Below are 23993 nucleotides of genomic sequence, written 5' to 3'. Positions count from 1 at the left end.
GCTGAGGATTTGGTAGAGCTCCTGTTCCCCAGTGATTGCTTCAGTGACAGGCTGAAGGCTGGAGGCACAGCCTGCATCCAGAGGGTTACAGAGCCGGGACGAGCCAGCTTCCTCCCACGGGAGCTGCTCTGGCACATCCCCATGCCCTGTGTGCTGCTGCCCAGCTGCCAGAGCCTCCAGCTTCTTGGGAATGCAGAGGAAGTGTGTCTTTAACACTTTGTGTCTCAGGCCAGAAAATGTCCTTCTGCAGGCTGCTCAGTATTCAGAGGTCTGCTACGAACAGAGGAGATCTGAGGATTTTTCACAGCAGAGATTGCAAGTGCTCTTTGAAATGGAAACCAGCAGGTTCACTGCTAGCTCACGCTGCAGTCACAGCTGTAAGCACACGTAAGGCCCCACAATGCACAGCTCTTGCCTTACTCCCCACTGGTTTGGGAACAAGAAGGACAGACGGGACGGGACAGGACAGAAAAACAACAAACTAAACCACTAAACCACATCACCCAGGAGGCCAATGAAACATTTAAAAAGAGGGTGAGGATCTCACTCTTGAATTCAGCACTCAGTCCAGCATTTACTCTTGTGAGCAGATTTTGATTCCGTTTTTCCCAGTGTAAGAAACAACTACATAGTTTGTCCATGAGCAGTGGATTTCTGCTCACGTGCAGCAGGTCAGAATCTACCCCCAATCATCTGCAAATAAACCAAGTTTCAGCTCTAACTTGCATTGGAAAAGGCTTTGCAATAAACTGTATAAAATCAACGTCTGTGTCATCGTGCTGTAAAAGCTTTCATAAGCCTTGTTTGGATGTCTTCCCCTCCCAACTGCTCCCTTCTCCTCCAGTTGTTTGTGTACAAGTCTGCCTTCCTTTTGTACTACAGGATATATTTATAAAGGCAGTGATAAGCAAACTCCCTTTCATTAAAACAAAACAAGCGAACACAAACATCAGAAAACAGCAAGCCGGTGAAGCCCTACCCGTGGCAGCAGGAGGAGAAGCTGCTCCAGCCGCACAGCGGGACAGCTGCCGCTCCGCTTCCCCAGCAGGGCCCCCGGCCCCCCTAGCTCTCCCTCCAGCTCTGCTGTCACCCATGTTACAAACCACATGATTGCACACAGCTTTGCGTCAGCCTCAGCATGTCAATACAATCTGTATGCATCTAGCCATAAATTCATTTATAAGCTAAACACATGCTGTTTTTCTTTATGGCAAAGTGACAGGCGCAGTGCTGGAGTCCCCGTGCAAGACCAACAGCTTGCTCTGCTCCTCCCGGCTCCTCTGGAAAACATCTGAGGAGGCACCTTCCCTTCGGCTTGGGATAGGAGCCTCCTTCCCTCTGCTGTAATTCAACCACCTCTGCAGCACCTCGTTTCTAGAGCATGATCAGCAGCTCTAATAGACCACAGTCTCTTGTGGAACAATAAAAAATTCCCAATGTCCTGAACAAAAATCACAGTGACATTATGAACACAGTCCAGCAGCTACATTTGGCTGATTTTTCCCACATTTTATTTCCCCAACACCTAGCTAATCTGTTGCAAAGTATTTTTAAAGAAAATTTATGAAAAGGATGTAAAGAAATGAAAATTATCAGTGAAGAGGCATTGCCCATCTATTTCATGTAAACAGCTTCATGTATTTCATGTTACTGAACCAGAACTGCTCCAAATGGACATCTCATCTATTGACAGTAAACAAGCTTTTACCCATCTGAATGCAACAACATGTACTTTATTATTCACACTTAGGAAAGCTGCCAGTTGTACTCCCTGTCCAGGAAGTCTGAATGTTTGCTTTTCTATCTCCATTTGCCAAATATAATTGGTTGCTATGTCAGTTTATTTTAAATCAGGTCCCATAAAAAATAGAGAAGTGGGGGAGGAGGGACGCTTTTAACTTCTCAGATTTTGGAACGTTTCATCCTGTTAACTTGCAATGCTGCCTGGAGAAGAAGGAAAGCACGCTTTCTAAGAGAATGAAGCAACTGTTACTCTCTCTAACACAGACTTCTCTTTACTTGGTTTAGAAACCTCATTAACTAATCAGACGTGTGCATGTCCCTTCCTAAACATAATCAATTATCCCTATTAAGGCAAATATCACAATGGCAGATATCTATGTGGTTAAATTTTGAAGGGTTTCTGCATCCACGTACACCATAAGATTTTTGCTTCTTTGTAAGACTCACAGGTAAATTGGGTTAATAGTGGCAAATCTCTGCTACTTTCCCTTTGTTCTCGGGCAGAACCGAGGCCACTGTGGAAAGCTTTCAGCCAGCTTTCACAGCCTCTAACCGCCTAGAGAAAGGATCAAAAGTACGGAGTCCTTTTGCAGAAAAGTCGGCTAACACTCCTCCTCCATTGCTGTAATCCTAGCTTCCCTCCTCTCTTCCCCTCCTATTACCCCTATATCTTAGGACATCTGTACTTGATGTGGAATTGTTTCAGAGAATCTAGAATATTTTAAAGCACAATTTTGATGCTTTGGCAGAAATACCTGATCTTTTAATTACTGAAATCAGCAGAAGCCCTACATAAAAAAATTCAACACGACAATCCTTATTCAATATTTGGAGATTAAATTCACTTATTTTGTAGTTCTTTTCTGCTATCAATTGAGGTTTAAATGTTAACAGCCTATGAAGATGAACAAAAGAGCTCATTCATGTAAAGCTTTCTCCATGCTACAATGAGTCTGCCAGTAGAGACATACTGATAAAATTCTACTGGCAAACCTTCTTACTAATGACAAAAAGGTGTCCTTTTGCTGTATTGCATATAGCACTACAGCAACAAAAATACCTTACTTCACATATACCAAGTTGTCATTCTCCACCTGCAGTAGCTTTTGTCCATGCTCTGATTATCACCAAACTACAGTTTTGGAATTAATTCATATTTTCCAATCTTTGGTCTAAATCATGTGTTAGAAACTTCATGCTACTTACAACAACAAAGGATGGTATTTCAGAGCATAATTCAGCAATACACAAATTGTCTAATTGGTGAAAGACAGCCACTCTGTAGATTATCTCCCCCCCCCATTTTAATAAAAGTTTGCAGTCAGCTCTAAAATGTTTCCACTGCAGTGGCATTATCTTGTCTGTCACAGCAGTTGTCCTCTAAGACGACCATCGCTGCCAGAGCCTTCGCTGCACCCTGCTGCAAGTTGTGCTTTGTAGATACAAGTTATTATGCACAGAAAAATTATGTGCACAGGAACATAGGCTCACTTTCACAATCCTTTGAAAATCTGAACCAGATAACTTTTTAGATATTTTTAATAATTTCTGTGATTCTCTGATCTGATGAGTTACAACATCCCCTTCTTACTTACTATTTTTTGTCTGGCCCTTTTCTCTACTTCCATCTCTCAAACACAAAGCCAAAGCAGCTGCCCTCTCCACTATTTGCACATGGTCACTATGACTGATGTACGTTGTTAATGTAACTCTTTTAATGGGATTGGTCTTATTGCTGCTGAAGGATTTATCTCATTGGCTTCCCCCTGTTCCTTGACTACTGACACACAATATGTGCCTATGGATAGTTCTGTATTGGAACTTGCACAAATGCAGAACAAATGATATTAATTTAACAACTGTTTAAATTTTTTGTTAATAAAGGCTACCTATTTGGAAATTAACTTCTTAACTTACACATTTACTCACTGAAATTGCACTTACTTTTCCTTCCACAATGTTTCAGTAGTATGAGGCAGAATTATACTATTTATACATATTATCACAATCTTTAAATTTTCCACATTTTCCTCAATTCCAAACAAGCTTCATACACAGCTGATGCATTGAGAAGGATTAAACTGGTTATACAAAGTTGCTGTACTGCCAACTGGGAAAAGAAAAATAACCCATGGCTTCTTTATTTTTTTTTTCCAAATTAACATAAACTCCTGGGTCATAATATTTACAGGGCAAGATTCTCACTCTTAAATAGCTTCCGTGAGGTTTTAGATGCTGTATAAACCCTGCAGTGGGCAGTGTATGCACTGAGCTGCATAAGTTTGGAATAATTGACCTCACATTCTCCCCACCTCCCAAAGATCTTGGCAAGGTCTTGCAAGGTCAAAAGTGGAAGTAGCTGGGAGTCCAGCATGCTGTAGGGATCCTGAGATACCCAGTAATCCACAAGTAGACAAGGTCAGATGCTGCAAACCAAGGCCCCATCAGTGCCCAGTCTTTGTCTGTACCACCTTGTAGATCACATGCAACAGGAAGCTCCCAGAACTCCCTCTTCTTCCAATACAGTACTGTATTTCTGTTAACTTGTTTTAGTATGGAAAAAATTTCTGAGGATACACTGACAAATTATCTATGCATAAGAGCTGCACCGATTCAGGCACATTCCTGGTTATTTGGTTGGACACAATTAAGTGACACACGACTTCTACCAATTTAATCTAACAGTTGAAGAAGGAAGGAATAAATAATCAGGGTAAAAATTCTTTGTAATCAAGGCCCAAGAAACATTTTCATGTCTATTTATATTCAGAGTATGTCTATGTAAATAAAGCATTCTCTTAGCCATTTGTCCCACTCCTTGTACTGATCACATCACATTCCCAGTCACATCAGCCCAATTTAGTAACTGCAAAAATTTTTTTAAAAAGGAGTATGGGAACCAAAATGGATCCATTAACTGAAATGTTAACTAAATTTGAAATACAAAGATGCCATTAAAGATAATGCATAAGCCAGGAATACTCAGTTTTACTCATCTCCCAGCTAAGTTTTCAAGTTTCACATTTAAAATAATTTTAGCAAATTTTAAATCATGTTCATAACATGTAACACCTCCCTTTAGGGAAGGGCGGGTATAAATCTGCTGATATGCACCAACAGGCTCATGGGAGGAGTTGCTGGAAAACACCCTAAAGAACAGAGAGCAAGAAAAGTCCAGGATAGTCACTGCTGGCCCCCCTCCCCTTTCCTCCTACCTCACAGAAACTCAGACAGCATGATCTGCACTGAGGTCTGTTCAGAGCCCTCATACTTACCTGTGTGAGAGTAGATAAACCAGAGTGCTCCTGTTAGCAGGGCTCCAATTACGAACGCCGCGAAGGCAATGCCCACGACAGTCAGAGTGTCCAGACCGTAGAAAACAGCTACAAGTTAAACACACATAATAAGGACTTTTTATTTTCAGTAGCAAATACTGTTTTACAAAAATTCACTCCTGCACTTTCATGGAAAAGTTTTTTTAGATATTCATAGTTAATTAAGCAGCATTTTAAGGAACAGATTAGCAGATTTGCATCAAGGAAATAAAAGTGATGCTTTTGGAGACTGGCTTCAGTCCAACCAACTGTTCCACATCACAAAGCAAAACCTCAGCTCAGCACACCCAAATCTGGAAAACGATGCAAAAATGAAGCATCTTCAGTTGGCTGTTAATAACTTGCTTTCAATTAAAAATTCATTTATCTTAAAAATGTGATTTTAAAAGGCTGAAGTTTTTGGCAAAAGATGCTTCCATTTAAATGCCCTAAGATTCAAGCAAACTTTCCCCTACATCTCCTGCAAGTTCAATCTGAAATCTAGGTGGAGAACGGAACTGCTGTTAAGAGGGAAGAGATGCCAGCAAAAAGTCAGCGAAAACATAAATAGAAACAATTGTTTTTCACATTTGGCAATGCTTTCAATAAGTGAAATTAATTCCAGAACACAAAAATAGAAACACACGCACGCACACACGTAAATCACTTTCTAGGGGAGAGGCCCTTTAGCAGTTCCATTTCAAGGGTAAGAACATCTGCTTCCTGGATGTATTGCCCCCCCATCCAAACAGAGAAACTTTTGGCTTTTGTGTTTTTCTAATACTTCAAACAATAATAATCACTCTTCTTGTAATCATTTGGGGAAATTTCTTCTTACAAAACTGATTTCTAGTTTCAGTATTTTTACTGTCTCCCAGTACACAAAATGGCTTAGGCCAGTGAATAACATTTTACTGACTAAGCTGGCCAGGAAATGAGCTGACTGAATCTTCTCAGTAGTATCCTTCAGTGGAACTCCAGTTCTCAAAACACAACCAACATCCTCACTTTACATGTTCCTGCATCCAGCAGATGTCCCTACAGACATCGCCCAGCCCAACAGCTCCTGAGATCCTCAAGGCCATTCTCCTTTTCCCCTTCTGACAAATGTCTTCTCCAGCAGTTCCTGTTGGCACAGGCCTTCAGGACCTACTTCTGGGTGCCTGTGACCAAGTTTGCATACACAGCGCCTGGCAGATAGCAGCTTAGAAGGTTATTCTCTCTATGAGAGAAGAGGTGAGTCTTCTATGAGACTATTTCTGATTCCTTTGGCCACATCTGGTCATTTTAAATGCAAACAGAAAAGACTCTCCTAAACTCAACTGCTTTTTCCACAAGCCAGTGAAGTTTTCTCTTAGGTGAAAACCTACTGGAGAGGAAAAAGTCACATGGAGGCTGAAGTGGCAGAAGCATAATTTCTCATTCCTCTTGCTATTTCGAGCAAATTTAGTCCCAAAGACATAGGGACAAGAGCAGAGGAAAAACCTTCTATGCACTTCCTGTTCTAATCTTCCCTTTTCTCCACTCATTCTTGGTTTTGGCTACAAATCATCTTCACTTTCCTGTTTATTATTGTCTTCTAGTGATGCTTCTCTCCTTTTCTACCCTTTCTGGGTCAGTAATTGACCCTGGTATGCCAAGACAACAGAAGAAAAACAAATAATCAGTATCAAGTCAGCAATCTCATCTACAGCATGACCTGCAAGTGCTGGTCTAGGGATGTGGCCAACTGCAGCGCAGTGTAGGAGTGAGGCTTGGAGTAAGACACAGGAGCTCTGTAAGCTGGCATCAGCAGAGAAGGAGGAAATAACACACACACCCCAACAAATAAACTTGTTGAGACTCTCAATGGTGTTTTCCCAAATTTGATTTTCACATACAGAAAAGGTCACAGCCCTTCTCTCTAAATGCTGATGGGAATCTCTCAATCAGCAGTACAGTCAGAATTCTGTTCTGTCCCAGAATTTAACACACACAAACACACTCAGAAAGCTTGAAGATAATTTTCTTCATTGAACTAATACTTTCTAGATGAAAGTTTAAGGCCTAACAGAGATTGGTTTGAGTTACTTACGTGGCTGTCTCACATTTGGCTTTGGAAGGGAAGGATCTAATTTAAAAAAACAAAACAAAACAAAACACAAAATATTAATCAGAATCCCACATACAGCCTACAAATTATACAAGCAAGCTTCAGGATCTCATCTGACAGAAAGACATTAATTGTAATTTTTAGAAACCTGAATTCAATAATCTTGCTAATCTCAGAAAAATTCTATTCGTATATTCATCATTCCTCAGAGGAACATATCTACAGCACCATGCAGCATATATTTTGCTGGCAAGTACACTGCAAACTTTCCCACCCAGATGTCATCAGGTTTGACCCGCAGTAACTCTGGCTATCCCTATGTGGAGCTCTTAAAGAGCACAGATTGTAAAGGCTGTTTTAAAGTGATTACATTCATCTCACTACACGCTAATCACAAACATGAGATACCAGCATCCTAAATCACTAAAATAAATAAATAAAATCAAACACTAGCTATCAGCTCTAAAGAAAAGTTGGTATTATGGCATGATACACACTGCTTTGTTCAAATTGCATGAATATGTGTTGATTCACACATTTTCCTGAGTCCTACTTGGTATTCTGTCTTGGAAGTTGGGTAGGTTTTTTGTTTTGGTTTTGTTTTTTAATTATATATAGGAAATAAAAGATCGTAGCTATTATAACAAGCTATTATTCTTGGCAAGAATAGCAAATATCATCATTATCAGCATATAACAGAAAGAGACAAGTAAACACATGTTAAAAAAATGAAGAATTTTCCCTTCTTTTGCTTAACTGGCTTCTCTTATCTTTCTCCAAGAATGCCACCTCAAGCCAAAGAGCCAGAGATTCTGGCTTTGGACCTGAGGACCCGTTTGGTTAGCTGCAGTTTGCTTCTGGATTGCCCAGTAACCTGGGGATCTCATTTAAATTCTGGCATATCTGAGAGTGTTCAGTGCAACAGCTGTAAAAGGATTTGGTAAGACAGTACTTGTTTTTGAATCTTTAGCTACTGAAAAAAAATATTAATTGCTATGTAAACACAGTGGCTCAAAAATACTGAAAAGAAATACATTTATTTATTTAAAGCATTCTTAAACCAAGACTATGCTTCTAACTTCTAAAACCCAAATGGCAGCACTAAAATGCCAGTAATATCCTGTAAGATTATCAGGCTCTGAGACACATGTGCCTACAATATCCAAAAAAGCATTTCATTCTTAAACTGCATTACTGTCACTTGTTCTAACATGAGTATCTCCTCCAGATCACTCTTGGCAGGATGGCAGGAAACAGGTGGAACAGTAGTAGGAAACAGGTGAGAACATAGAGAGGTGTGTGTGGGGGTGCATGTGCATGCACAAATAAGCTGGAAAGTCGTCAAGTGCACGTAACAACAAAAGCATAACTGAATATAAGATTTGTGAGGAGGGCTGGACTGAAACCAAGGAGCATTAAACAGTACAAACATGGGTAAGGGCACTATCAGATTGTCTAAACACTCCACTAGCATATTCCAAGTGCCAAGAAAATGTTTTTTTGAGCTGAGGGAAGAATGAATTTTCCATGCTCATTCTGTCACTGGCCTTTCTACAGAGAATATAAAGTCTGCTAATTAATGATAGGCTGTGTAGCCCATTATCAATTCTCCCCAGTGATCCAGTTCTTACACGTGGATTGCTCAGAGCAACACAGAATCAGTGGGGATCCTTGAGGTCCAGGAAAAAACACCTAATTTAAAAACACCAGCAGCCAGCCTTTAGAAATGATCATGCTTTTGTATACCTTTGTAGGATAGAGGGACTTGTTAGCTGCTCAGTTGGCCTCCTTTCTATGACCTGTCTCCTTTTGCTGTAGAAATAATAATCTAAATTTTCCACACTTAGCAAAAATCTAACAATTACATTGGTAGATTATTTCAACGTAAGAACAGATTATTTCCTAGCATTTAAATGGCCATCTATATGCCTTTCATCAAAGTAGGGAAGAGTGTGTCAGGAATGCAAAGGGAAAGAATGTGGCATGGAGTTAGGTTTTAGACACTTCCATTGGGATTTACTGCAATAATGTAGGCAACTGAGCTTGTAAATAACTAACAAAGTTAGAAGGGGAGGAAGAGTTATTCTCATTTAGACATACAGTTGTGATTGCTGTTACAGTCAATGGCAGTCATAAGCTTACGTCTGAAGAAAAAAAGATTACACCTTTGCAATGACCAGTTTGTTCTGACTCTTGAAATGTCAAGTGCATGGTTTCTACATTTGACTTGGAGAGCAGATCCAATGGCAGTAACTCAAAGAGAATCATAGAATGGTTTGAGTTGGAAGGGACCTTAAAGATCATCTAGTTCCAACCCCCCTGCCATGAGCAGGGACACCTTCCACTAGACCAGGCTGCTCAAAGCCTCATCCAACCTGGCCTAAACACTTCCAGGGAGGAGCATCCACAGCTTCTCTGGGCAACCTGTTCCCATGACTGACCACCCTCACAGGAAATAATTTCTTCCTAAAGTCTAATCTAAACCTACCCTCATTCAGTTTACAGCCATTACCCCTTGTTCTATCACTACCTGCCCTTGTAAAAAGTCCCTCCCCAGCTTTCTTGTAGCCCCTTCAGGAACTGGAAGGCAGCTATAAGGTCACCCTGAAGCCTTCTCTTCTCCAGGCTGGACAACCCCAACTCTCTCAGCCTGTCCTCATAGCAGAGGTGCTCCAGCCCTCTGATCATACTCCTGGCCTCCTCTGGACTTGTTCTAACAGGTCCATGTCTTCCTTGTGCTGTGGACTCCAGAATCAGATGCAGTTCATAATATGTAAACACAACAATGAAAGTTGGCCTGTTCACATGAAAGAAAATGAAGAACAACATCTCTGAGATGTAAATTCTCCTGTTCAGTATTGTGATAGAATTTCTTCTCCAAATCTTAGGTTCACATATTGGCCAACAACAGCATTTGGCTTTTAGAAAGGGGTCACTTGATTCACTGCAGAACAACTGCATACCAACAAAGCTATGTTGTTAATGTGCCACTTTGTATTATGTCTGAAAGCTGTGATATTTCCACCAAATATCCCACAATTATACTAAATCACCCACAATGCAACAAAATATCACGCTGTTGTCTTATAACTAATCTTTATAAATTTAGCTCGTTTTTGCACACTGAGACCTTGTGCCTCTGACAAAGACAACATTCTGAGTGGAGCCCGAGACGGGAGCTGCGCACAATGCTCCACACATCAGAAGGGCAACAGAGCTCAGAGTACAAGTCTGTTTATTGAAAGCTGAACTTCAGTTGCAGGATCTACTCATTCCCAATAGATCGCTGAAAAAAACAAATGAGAGCTTTGCAAAAAGAAAAAGCACAGAATCAGACCCAAAGCACAGTTTTAATTGTGCCACACTGACAGATCAAATACTTGCCTTTAATTCATAGCCGATTTGATCTGTATTAACGAATTTGTAAAAAAATCCAAAAAGTAAACGTGATCTGACTTGCAGAGTTAAACAGAAACAGTTGTTGCTTATGTCCCCTAGCAACACTGTATGGTACTTTACATTGTTTGAAGACTAAAAAGCACGCACTGTACAACTGAGGTTCAAGGACTTCTGATCCACATCCTTTTGACACTCCCCAAAAAACATTCCAAAAGTCAAGCAGCCTTTGGACACAAATGCAAGATTCTGACATGCACGTGAAGCTGCTGAAGCATCTGATTAAACTGCCATGCTAATACAAAAAGAAAAGTTAACGTGTATATTCTCCTACAAATGCAATATGACTGATGCTGTTGTCAGAGGGATTCACTAAGTAAAACTTTAAAATTAAATGAAACTGTGAAAACAGTTCTTCTTTCCCATCACTCACAGGGCATATTCTTAAGAGTGCAGCCTCACCATGCCATTTGGCATTATCTCATAATGCTCTTCAGCCTTTCCAATTCCTTCAACCAGTTACTAGCCTCACTCGAGTTTGTTTCCATAAAGATTACACAATCAAGCAAGCTCCACCAAAGTGGAGCTAAAATACCTTTGTGCATCTCATCTTTTGCTCTTAATAGTTTAATAGTCTAAGGAGTCTCTCGCTGGTGGCCACTCCTCTGCTTTACAAACTTATCAGACTTTAGTGTCCTCAACAGTTAGTTATTCCATTGTTGTCATTCCTAAATATACATTTACACACACAATAAAGAAATGATACAGCAGGGATCAGGGCACTGCCTTTGATGTCCAGGCAATAAGAAGCTGCTGCAAGTGCTACTGCTATATTCACAACAGCAGTAGCTATTCACAATAGTTCTGAAACCCATATTGTTGTGTATTCCTTTCCCAATGCCTGGCAAAACCACACATCCAGAGATCAATAAAGATGGTTAAAAACCAGCAATGAACCGTCATAATGATCACTGCCAGGGAAATGTCTAAACATCTTACAGTATCACCACAAGATTATACAATGCCACATACTTGGAAGTAGTTCCTCATTTCAAGTGGCTGTATGTTACAGAATATAATATACATAGCTTTATTAAAAAGCTCAAGCTTATTTTCATACCTTCTGGTTTTCCTTCATGTGTTATTACAACAAGGGGCTTGGTGAAGGTTTTCTTGTTGTGCATCATGGCCAAGATCATATCCACATTGAGAGAAGTGCAAGCTTCATCAGGAGGAACGCACTGTGGGGGGTGGGAAAAAAGAAAATCAGTGTGCAAGGTCAGAGAGTCACCCATCTGCCAGGACAGCTGTGCCTGCTGCACAGTTGCCTCATTATCAGTTTTACCCTATATTATTAAAAACAAAACAAAACAACAGAGGAGAACTTCCAAACAACCCCCAGGTAATATACCGGCAAAGGAATTCTTAGCTGTGCATCATGACACAAGGTTTGCCTTCATTAAGGATCCTCTAACTTTTATGAGAGTGTTACTACTGAACTTAAATGGTAGTAATTATTTTATTTTAGTATAAATATTTTTAAAAAATCTAGTAGCCAAAGCTGCAGCCACCAACATGTGTTAATCAACAATGTCAAATAATCTTTAAAAAAAAATACATTTTAAGGGGGATGTGCATAAATCCCAAAGTAAAAATAAATTCAAAATTCTTAGAACACATTCTTTAACAAATTATTTACCGTCATTTCCATAAGTTATAAAGCAAAATTTGGCAATTCTCTTTTGAAACAATCAGATTGTAATATTATCTGATATTATGCATGTCCTTGAAAATTAAAGCTAACATTGTTGGCAGGTATGGAGAGCAAAGATAAATCTGAACCACTTACACAGTAAAAAAAATTTTCTATTTATCCCACATAACCACCTAATAAAATTTAAAAAGAAACTGTAAATTTTGCAGTCAAAATGCACAGCATCATAACTCTCATCTATTAAAATCTTGAGTCTAGAGATATATCATGTTCGTTACATCAACTCCATAGAAAACCATTTATTCACTTCAAAGTTTAGATAAAAAATGTCTTATTTTCACCTAAATCAGAAGTTTAGACTTTAATAAATTCCTGACCTTTGGTAGTCCTTGAGCATCTTTGTCTTTATTTGTACACAAAGTCAACTCGCAGTGAAGAAAGAGCAGTGAGATGTTGAACATTGGTTTAAACACAAAGCTAAATCTTTTTTTGTCCTTCTGTGCATGTGGTATTGGAAAGTTCACCTTCTCAACGCTGTAGAATTTAACAGATTCATCTTTAGGACAAATGTTTTCTATAATGGTGTAGTCAGACATTCTATCTGGATTTGAAAACGGGGAAACAAAGCATGTTTGAATGGCAAAGCCCAAGGATCTGTCAGCTTTAGTCACAGACACCTGCATTAAAAAGAAAGACAGTAAGATCTCAGAAATGACATTTTTAGTTCACATTTCATTAACATTTTAAACAATTTTTTAAGCAGTTTTCCAGTGCCACTTCCAATCTGAACTATTTTGAAGGCTAAATGTTAAGGGTAGGCTGTCAGAGACAGAAAATCTGTGGTTTCAAAATCAGCAGCTGTTTAATAGCATAACCATGCATAAATACAACAATCCCCTATCTTTCTGAAAGCAAATGAAAACCCCAGTCCAGGTCAGACATGTAGTTAATTACTGTGACTGCCACCTGAGATGGCGCTGCTTCCCTGAGACACACAGACTGTAACAGAGTTGTGTGGAAGTCGATTACTAATTCCATGTCTTTGTACCTGTTCAAAACCCTAATGAAAAAGAAAAGAAAAAAAAAAAAAAGGCAACAGACACAACAGAGAACCCACCCCCAACCAGGAAAGGAATGCAGAGGCAGAGAGGAGGTCATGGTCTTATGTGTGGGTGGCACTCCTGGACTAGAGGGGCAGGGGAGCCTCCTAAAAAGCCATCATTTCTTGTGAATTGATTCTTTTAGTTTATTGTAAGTCTGACATTCATATTCTTTTATGAAAAATAATTAAAACTGCTAACTTCCAGGGCACTGACTTTGTTCATTTGGAGTGGAATGTAGACAACAAATGCTACAAAATAATTAGGGAAAAAAAAATGGAATTTGTAACAAATAAAGCGTGTTGCTCTTAATAAACAACAGAAGTGTTGTGCCTAACCATTAATACTGCCTGATGAAAACAGTTCCACAAAAAATCATTTCCTTCTTAGAAGAAATGTACCTTAAATGTGTACTTAATCCATATATGCTGCATATATAATTAAGCAAAAGCCTCCCAAATTTTCCTGATGTCTATACAGAAATTTTTGGATGCTATGAGTTGTGCAGTAAATAAATGCATTTCCCATTTATTTCTCTTCCTGATGTGAGCAGTAATCAACTTAGAGATGAAGGGATGTGCTGTAGCATCTAAGCAAGAATGATCTTCTAAAAAGAACAGAAATAAAGACTGATGAATGAAACTCAAGCCACAGACACTAGTTAAGAAAGAGATTATGGCAAGGAGGATAGGCATACCACAGCATCATGAAAAAACATCAGGTAAATAAAAGGATGAATGATATCTCAAGGAAAGTACAAAACTACAGGAGGAAGGTAAGACCAAAATATGATAAGAACATGAAGTAGAGAACAAAGGAAAAAAAGTCGAAAAGATTCAAACACAAAAAAACAGTTTTAGCAGAGAAGGAAAAGGGAGATACAGAGTTCTTACAGATTATGACCTAAGCAACTTATTGACCAAAAAAGCAAAATATATTTATTAATAACAAAGGCAAAACAGAACTAAAAATGAAAAAAAAAAAAATCTGTGGCAGCTAAAAATAGAGTCACAGAAATTCAAAACTGATACAGATTTTCCACTGTGCAAGGAGGATAAACAGACAAAAAAGGCTTCTGCCAGGACAGGTGATGAAGAAATCAGAACATCTGTCTGAATAAACAGCTCCAGAACCAGACAAATCCAGAGGGCTCAGATCCAGGGAGATTCACCCCAGATCACTGAAGGATGCAGCCAGTTTTATCCAAACAAAAAAAATAATGTGTCTTTTATAAACATACTCTTAACTGAGCGTGACATGCTTTCTTTTTGCTCCAACTGTCTTAAGTACTTTTCACTGGGTAGAGAATGAGGAAGAGCCACAACACATTGAAACAATGAAGAAAATTGCACCAATTCAAATGTGCCACTATGCTTAACACGTGCAATGTGTTCACAGAGGAACTAACTCAGGCAAGAGAAACATGGCACAGCACTGCCTCAGTCAATATAGTCATTTTCCTGGTCTTATAAGCCCATAGCTCACCACTCTTTGATTTACTCATCTATAAACTGGTGATACTATTTCATTGCCAATGTTGTATTTATTAATGCTTACTGTTATTTTAAAAAATGAAAAATTCTGTTCACATTACTATCTTTAGAAATACTGACTCTATTGGTTTGAAATTCTCCAGATTTCTTAAGCCACTTAGCAACATGTGGAAACATTGCCAGGTCCAAAACACTCCTGACTTTGAGGATACCTGGCTGTTGACTTTGCTGGTTTTATTCATTTAAAGCTGTTAGATCTCTTGTGTGAGAGCATTCAAAAGCGTTGTAAGTGGATCAGAGAGAGATCAGAATCTGTATTAACTTTGTAACACGAGACCACTAGCATATGGATGACAGACACTTGTAACCATTGTTTGCATGTCTACATCTTTCACATGAGGTTCAGCCATATTGCCCAATAAAATGAACCCTAAGATGTGCATCAAGAAGTTCCAGTTCAGAGCAAGAGCTCAGAGACCACCTTTAAGTTCTGCACAGAAAAGCAGATTTGGCAAGAATGACCAATTTACCTTGTAATTAAATTCATCCACTTTGCAGGAATCCTTTGGTTTTGACCCAAAACACTGTCCTGCTTCTTACCTCACAATTTGTGTTCTCTGCAGTCACCAAAGTACCCACTTGTCTGCCTAAAGCAACTGCATGAGACCTTTCAACCGATAAGAACAGATTTGGCTCAGTTGCACAGCCTTGCAAAATGTTTCCATTAATTTGAAAACCTTTTTCATTTTGTTACCTCTACATATATTGGCCCATTCTCGGCCACAGAGAAGAGTCCTTGGGAGGGAGCAAGGAACAGATCGGTTTTGTACAGCTCCATGTTGAAGGTCACATTGGTGATGTGTGGTTCAGGAGGCCAGAACATGCCTCTGTCATCCTCTGGCTGGTGCAGTGTGCAATTAAACTGAAATTAAAAAAAAAAAAAAAATACAATAACATCCTAAGTCAGGAGTGCACAATACAGGCCCACCTGCATTCCAACTACTTAGTGCAAATCTTCAACAAGGTCACAAGAAACAGAAGTGAGAAGAAATGTGTTAAAAGACAAATTAATTGCTACACAATTAATGTAATTCATGTGAAATGTCTATTGTCAGGTGCAAACCTGAGAGCAACATACCGCTATTTCAGGCCAGCTTGAGAAAGTGACATCTCCCTCATCAGCATCCCCTGGAAATCCATTATCACCTGATTCCATGTCATCATCATCAAAGCCGCTGCTTTCAGCTGGTGATGACAGCTGAATGACAATCTGCACAAACAGTATTGCACATGCATAAAATTAGGTGATAACTGAGCACTCTCTTCATGGTTATTATTTTCTTCTCTCTTCAGAAACAATGCAAAAAAGTGCACCAGCTAAGAAGATGGTGAAAGTACATCTTAAACAACCTTGTGCCAAGCATGTACGATATGTAGGCTATATTTAAAAAATGCTCCTTAGCTTTTTTTCCAGCATTCAGAGCAAGCAAAGATACCAGTCTAGGTGCTGGTGTCTGAATGAGCACCCCAGCATTTCCATTCTATTTCTGGTATTTCTATAACCAACACTGAAAAATAAATGTCTTTCTGAAATGATTTTTTACAACTTACAGTTTTCCTTAGTGCACTCATGGAAAATCACTGAAAGTCTTAGGGTCATTAAAGGATTTTTCTCTTCTGCAATTTGCATTTTTTTTTTCCAGAGATGTACACTTAAAACCATGATGTCCCTTTATTAATTTTTCCCTTTTTTTTTCTCTCTGAATTTCTACTGAATTTTCCCCCCATTATTCTTCTTCCTTTGCACACTTCTCCATCTCTTCACCTGACAAGTCTTGTTTTTGTTTTCTGATGTTCTGCATTCGCATGCCCTGTGGCTCCTCAGCTAGTCCCCTCCCTTCCAGGACTTCATCTTTGTTTTCTTGGACATAGAGCAACTGCTAAGAAGTGACATATACACTTTTTGATTCTCCACTGCATGTTGTTTATTTTTTAGGATAAATGCTCCCTAACTCAGAAAGATATCATACAGGATTTGGAGTTTAAGTGAGCAGCCAAGACTATTAAAAGACACGATGGAGAAAGGAGAGGAGGGAAGTATCCATTTTAGTTTGGGCAATAATAGTATATAGGGACAATGACAGTATTTAGCTCCAGACACGTGCTATTCTGTAGTTTGGAGATGTTACTATCCACAGTCTTGGTCTGGGACTGTTTCTAAAGTTAGGCGCTACAGACTTGCCAGTATAGAACAGTTTTAACCAGGCAAGGTCAGATCAGATTGCCGTAGCTGTGTTTGGGTTGGACCACAAGCTCTCCATCATTTGCCAAGGTTACTTCTATGTACTGGAAAGCTAGGCAAGAGAAACACGTCACTGCTTTCCAACCCAGATTAGCTGCACTGTACTCAAGCTCATAGACCAAGCCAGACTGGAAGCAGATGCCTAGAACCTAAGTGGGCTCCTTAGCATCATCACTCATATACAAGTACTCAGAGTCCCTTCATCACGTACATGAACTGGCAGCAAATATGAATCCAAATTATAAGAGAGGCATGCACAGACATATTTTCCTCACATTTCAGAATCTTTTTTCACACTCGATTTTGCAAGAAAAAAAATATAATTCAGCATAAGAATTAAATAGTATTTGTGCAATCACAAAGCTTCATTCCTACTCCTCCTTACAGCTACATAATACTGCTCATGTACAGGTACATCAAAGCTGCATAGGGAAAGCTAGTGCAACTTCTCTGAGACTGGTACAGATGGTCCTCAAAGTGCAGCCATACAGTTTTGTAAAGGTATTTAACTCCAACTCCTGCTTTTTCCTTTGGGATACTATCTGACCACAGGAGAACCCTGAATGTGCAGCCTCCAGATGCCCTTTAATGCAGGGACTGTAGCTGCAACCACGTTTGAGCTAGACAGGGAAAGATCAGGATGCCTTCTTTTCGCTAAGACTAAAGCTAACTACAATGGCTTCCTTGTACCACTATGACACGCAGCACAGAAGGCGGCTCCTCTGTAAAATACTCACAGAGTTAAAATAAACAATCTTGTTCAAGATATATGCTGTCCGAGTCCCACATTTGTTGAGCAAAGACTCCAAAATGAAATGGGTATCATTCGTCCTGGCTTTGCAAGAGTGATCCAGCAGCGAGAGTTCCGTCCTTGTGTAGCCGCTAGCCTGAAACAAAGGCGCTTTGTAAGTGGCTGAAACACAATTGTGTTCGGCTCCTGCTTAAATTGCAGCTCAGAATACTCTTCATGACTGCTGATAGGAGGAAGGGAAGTTCATTGTACTGACATCCAGGGAAGGTCACTCTCAAAATGCTGTTATACATTACAGACAGGGAATAAATGTAACATGGAACAAAGAAAACAACAGGTTCATTATTAATCTGCTGATTAATAATGCTGACTTTGTTTGGTCTGAAAGGAGCTAAAAATGCTGTCTGTATCAGGCTCTTTTTCCACAATGCAAATGGACACAAGCAACCTGTCAGCTGGTAGATTGTAAAGACAGATCTGTTCAGGTCTCACACAGCTATCAAAAGTAGCCTGTTTGTATTTTGGAGATTAAAAACTCAGACTGATAGTTGAGTACAGTAATTTTTTGACAGAACCAATCCTGCATAGCTTTAATCAGAAAGCCCTCTACAAATTACTGGATTGTTGGGAAGAGGAGACATGACCCTGAGTTACAGCAAAGACTATCTACAGTATGGTTTCCTCCAAATTAGTTTTTAGGGTTGGGTGGTGATAGCTGTAGATCCTAGAATGTTTATTTTTTCAATCAAAACACAAATAAAATGGTCTGCCTAAAAATCCTGCCCAAATTTGAGAACAAGAGATCACACTAACCTGCAGAGAGTCTTTTTCTACAGCTACTGTCATGACTTTGTCATCACACTTTACTGACAGGGCCACATCAGCACGACCCTGAACCTCTTCAGGTTCTTTATGTTTTGAGAGGGAATGCTCAAAGTCATGATTTATTAATGTATCCACTGAATCCCTGGATGGGAAGATTCCTTCTCCCACTGTGTCATGTCTTCCTCTGTTAATGTGAAAAGGAAAAGTCAGGCCATCACTTAATGCAGGATTCTTTGGGGCAGGCAGTGGGTTAGCACCCAGTAATTCTGTCAGCTCTGGAGGAAGGGAATGGTCTTCTTCATCATTCATCTCTTCTAGAGAAAAAAAAAAAAAAAAAAAAAAGGAAAGGGAAAAAAAAAGAACATTAGGTTCCAGCACTGAGGGTGCACTCGATTCCACTATGTCATTGATGAAGATGAGGAGCCATCCATTACCTCCCCCATCACAAATTCAGTCACTTCACTGTTGTGAAGTGACTTCACTTACTTACATAACCAGAGTGAAGTTAAATGAGAGTTAACTTTATGCTGAGCAAATGAGAACACTATCTCCAGGCTTATATATGTGACTGCTCAGGACAGAAATCTCAGCATCTGGCCCAAGCAGATAATTATCTGTAAGCCATTAGAGTGCAATTGATAAAATTAATGTGAACATAAACTTTATCAAAACGGCTAAGCAATATTTTTAGTGGCTGAAATTCAGAATTAGTGAAAAAGCAGATGCAACTCCACTAACTTCAATGGACGTGGATAGTTTTACATCAACAATGACTCTGGCCAAATAACTCATTTTTTTTAAAATGGTTGTATTTATTTGATTTACTCAAACTTTTTTGGTAAGCCAGTTTTGTCTGTAAACAATTTAAAAGTTTGTTTTATTTGTCTCAAGGAAATGCTACGTTCATACTTTTTTTGGGCGGGTAAAAGGGAGACGGGACATGGAAATCAAAGCTGGATTTACTAACTAAAAGATATCCAGTTGTGAAGTCCATTCCAGTGAACAATGAGCATGGTCAGCTATAACAGCTTGTGAGTTGGATAAACTACAACCATTTAATTCCACCAACATTTCAGGAAATAGCACAATTTGCCTGGACTTTTCTAATAAAAAAGCCACAGATTTTTTTTTTTTTAACCAGTATTTATAGGTATTACCAGAACTCTTGATGACGAGCAGTGAAAGTAGTGCAACCCCCAACAAGAAAACTTCAAAACTGAGAAAGCACCTTTCAAATCATCATATTCCTGAAAACACAAGATACATTTTTAATATGCTAAAAGTCCATCTTCAAGCTTACCAGTATCTTCAAGTTGCAGATGAAATCTGTTAGCAACAGGAGCTTTTGTGTAGGAAGTAACTGGACTATAGTTATGCTCATAAGCCCACTTGATCAAACTCTCATGCGATGAGGGAATATCAGGTATTACTGATTTACTCATAGTCATGGATCGTTCTGTTTCCTTTCCAAAACCAATACTATTTGATGTCTGCAAACAAAGAAAAACTTGGTTCATGATTTACTATTTAAGGATACTTAAAATGAAACAGTGACACTGATTGAATATGTTTTTTACTCTATTAAATAACAGCAAACTGAGAAACACCTGGGAAATAAAACAGATTCTGCCACCTCAGGCACAGAACTGCTGCACACATGGAGAAAAGCCCCCCTTTCCTCCCAGCCTCTGCCTGGAGTACAATCAATTGAGGTAGTCAGAAACTGTCAATCCCTAAACGAGGCAAAGATGTATTTACAGTCATTTGTACAATGCTGTGTTTTTTTTTCAAAACTGAGTTGAAATTACTTTGGAGGTGATGTGAACTCAAGAAGACAACTGATTTTTCAAATGTCCCCTTAATTTCTTTGGTTGGAGCACTACTTAAGCTACATATGGGGAAACCTTTGTTCAAATGAGCACTACTGAAAAAGGCAAAGCATGGCATGCTCATGAAGTAGACCTGATGCCAGCTAATGCTTTCAAGTCAGCTGGCACCGAGGACAGTCTGTGCCTCTCTGAATGAGCTTCATGCTAGAAATCTTGTGCGCCTCCTGCAAAATGTAGAGTATGTTAAACAGGACTGAATTAAATGCTTAATAGACTGGTAAGTGGGAACATGCACGTTTATGCAAGGCAAACTACTTAAAACATATACTTTCTGCACATAAAGTTTACATTTAATTAATAATTTAAGTTTTACACAGATACACCGATACAGCAAACTCAAATGCCCTTGCCAACTTCTTAGTTTTATTATTAAATAATTACAAATAATGGCTCGTCAAAGTTGACCATAGAATACAGATGAGTCACACAGCCAGTTAGCTTTCATTTTACTGTAAAGTTTTGCAAAATTTCCAATTTTCTTGTCCAAATGGGCAAGTTAAAAGAATATAACAAGGATCTCGAGCTGTTAGAGGGGCAGTTAGAAAACATTCACTGGTATTACACTTCAACTTGCTTTTAAGTGCTTGGCATCTCAAACTTAAGCATGTATTCACACAAAGCTAAATACATATATATTTTTTTTTCTGTCCACAACATTACTATTATCACTATAACAGTCACATCAATGACTACAGAACAAGCTGAACATAGTCATGGCAGGAAAGGCATGATGATCCACTTTTCAATGATTCCTGCAATGTGACTGAATTGCAATTTCTATATGCAGATTATACCACTGAACGCTCTACAACAAATACTTTTGGTTCCATGCCTAATTACCTTCTCAATCATATAAGCTGCTTTGCTTTTTTTTTTTTTTTTTTTTTTTTTTAATAAATCCCCATTGGTTTCCCCCAACGTGAAGAAATCTTCTCTTTCACTCTAGAACACCAAAAGATTGACTGCACTGATCTCTTTTGCCCAGAGTGCTTTTAGACAGTGGTTGTATGGACTGGCTACCCAGTGTCAGAGAGCTCAGTTGCACCAGTTGCACTTCTCTACCTGATCTCGGAAACAGAGCTTTTGAATCCAGAAGTGAATAAAGCTCAAAGAGTCCCGACTGAATAGCGTTGTTTACCTTTAACTCCCTCCATCATTACTTCCTAATGACCCAATTCCCCATCCTTTAAACACTCCCAGCTTCACAACTGAAGTTAAAAAGAATTTTAGTTGCAGAGTGTCTGCTTTGAGGATACTGTTACTGGTACAGTTATCAATGACTAGCAAAGGCCACTGAAGATAAGAAACAAAAAGGAAGCAATAGGTATCCTAATTTTAGTGCCTTATTGCTGTTTTGGATCAAATAGTCTTTTATTCAACAGATACAAATCTGGACATGATTTATCTCACATCTTTGTATTACCACACACCTTTGACTGGTTGGAATTATTATGCTACCCCAACTTTGCTGGATCTCCCTCTCCGCTTTCCTTTTCTTTTTAGTCATGAGGAGACAGCTGAATAAATATTATCTCAGAATTTTACTGTTCTAGCTGGCACCTGACCATTTCCAGGGCTTGTTTATACCTCTCCACTCCATGCTGAGCCTGTAAACGTTCAGTCCTGTGTCGCCTCAATGAAACAAAATTGAGCACAAGGGTTGCAGGAATAGACACACTTTCCTTCACCTGCCTGCCCTGCCAACACCTTCACACGCAGTCTATGAAACGAGGCCATCAGAGCCACATACCGACCTACTCAGAAAAGACATAGAGCATTTCAGAAACTGGTGAGCAGTTGTTCTCCCATAAAGAACAGTCCCTCCCAGCTTTTGAAACCCTCGGGTTTGTTCTGCACATTCCACCTCTCTCAGTCTTCACCCCTCACCACGCTTATTTTCTTTCTACAATTTGACTTCTTTGTCAATTGTGCAACCTACAGCTTTGTAAAAGGACATGAAATCCAAAGGAAGCAACATGAACGGCCGGCAGCCCACAAGCACAGGGACATGCAACCGCTGCACAGGGGCTGATCTAAGCACAGACCGCAAACAGGTGGAAACACAGCCTGGGAGGAAAGCACTACACATATATTATGTGCAATTACTTTACCTAAACTGTTTCCATTTTACTTGGTTTTGCATCCATCCTCTTTAAGAGTTTCAAGAAACATAGCAAGCTGGGAGATGAGCTAGATGACCTAAAAAGTATTTTTCATTTTTTGTCTATGAACTTAGACCTTAATAACTCACAGTCCTGGGTTTGAGGCAGCTTAGCACTAACCTTTCCCTCTTGGTTTGCCAATCCCCTCAAGACAATTCTGATTTGTACTGAGGGCAAGAAGTTAGGAAAATTGAAGTGCATGGAACTGATTCAACTAATAAAAAGAACATTGTGAAACATTACCTAATTGTTTAGTAATGTTTTTATGCATTGTCTAAATTTGGGCTTGGAAAGGCCTTCAGCTTAATAGAGATACGAACAAGATCCTAAATGCTGGATGAACAGGCTTTTTAATGACATGGGGGTGGTTAGTTCCCTCCCACATCCTCCTCTAAATAAAGGAGAACAAACACATAATCAGAAAATGAAGCATCTATATAAATGAAGCAGTAAAGCAAACAGTTACTCACAAATCCTAACATAAATATACCAAGTCTTTTATATACTGACATTTCCATATATAGTATTACTTTCTCTTTTTGTTAATCTAAATAAAATGTTACCTTCTGCCACTCGTTACAGAAAGAATTTTCACTTATACTTTCAACATAATTAAGAAGAATTTTAAAAAGAATAGCAGCCTTGCTTTTCTACACTCAAATGCAGTGCTTTACACATTTAAAAATCCTGTAGAATTCCTCTCCCTAAAAATTCATCATCCATACGGAGCGAGCTTCATGGATACGAAATATGGTACTTTGGCTACCTCTGAGCATGAAGCGAACTAACGCACAATTCTCTATCCTGGGAAAGCAGACCCATGCAGGTCTAAATACACAGTGGTGAACTTTCAAGTCAAGCATTGTTTTGCCGTTCTGCTTGCAAGTGTGGTAATCCTGGGCAACTAACCTTGACTTTTCTCTTTAAGGGTTGATTATTTAGGACTTAAAGAATGACCAGAAAGGATACATAAGACAAAGACGTGTCAGTTATCAAAAGCTAATTTCATCATCCACCCTGGATAATTTTTCCATTCAATTGTTTGAGCAACATCATTGTTTATTTAATTTTATTTCCCTTACTCTCAAAATCTAGCATGAAATCCTGTCTACCAATCTGTCCTCTTAGAAGATTTAGATCAAGCAGCCTCTGTATCCTGTCAGAACTGCCTTTGCACACATTAAAACCAGAAACCTACTAAGCAAAGTAAAA

General features: G+C 39.1%; 1 protein-coding gene across 1 annotated transcript in view; it reads right to left on the bottom strand.

Moving 5' to 3' along the window:
- The window catches only part of TGFBR3 (transforming growth factor beta receptor 3), a 72511-nt gene that overhangs the window by 2007 nt on the left and 46511 nt on the right, over positions 1-23993 (bottom strand). Inside the window, exons 7-15 of the mRNA XM_010164863.1 lie at positions 20031-20220; positions 18719-19044; positions 17892-18041; positions 15991-16122; positions 15607-15774; positions 12637-12936; positions 11666-11786; positions 7132-7167; positions 5019-5126 (exon numbers count right to left, since the gene is read on the bottom strand). Of these exons, the coding sequence (XP_010163165.1) occupies positions 5019-5126; positions 7132-7167; positions 11666-11786; positions 12637-12936; positions 15607-15774; positions 15991-16122; positions 17892-18041; positions 18719-19044; positions 20031-20220 (1531 nt within the window). The remainder of the gene's footprint in view (positions 1-5018; positions 5127-7131; positions 7168-11665; positions 11787-12636; positions 12937-15606; positions 15775-15990; positions 16123-17891; positions 18042-18718; positions 19045-20030; positions 20221-23993) is intronic.

This window comes from Antrostomus carolinensis, unplaced genomic scaffold (assembly GCF_000700745.2).
Source record: "Antrostomus carolinensis isolate BGI_N321 unplaced genomic scaffold, ASM70074v2 scaffold4183, whole genome shotgun sequence".
Classification (NCBI taxonomy): Eukaryota; Metazoa; Chordata; class Aves; order Caprimulgiformes; family Caprimulgidae; genus Antrostomus; species Antrostomus carolinensis.
The sequence above is the reverse complement of the archived record's forward strand: the minus strand, read 5'-3'. Positions and strand labels throughout refer to the sequence as shown.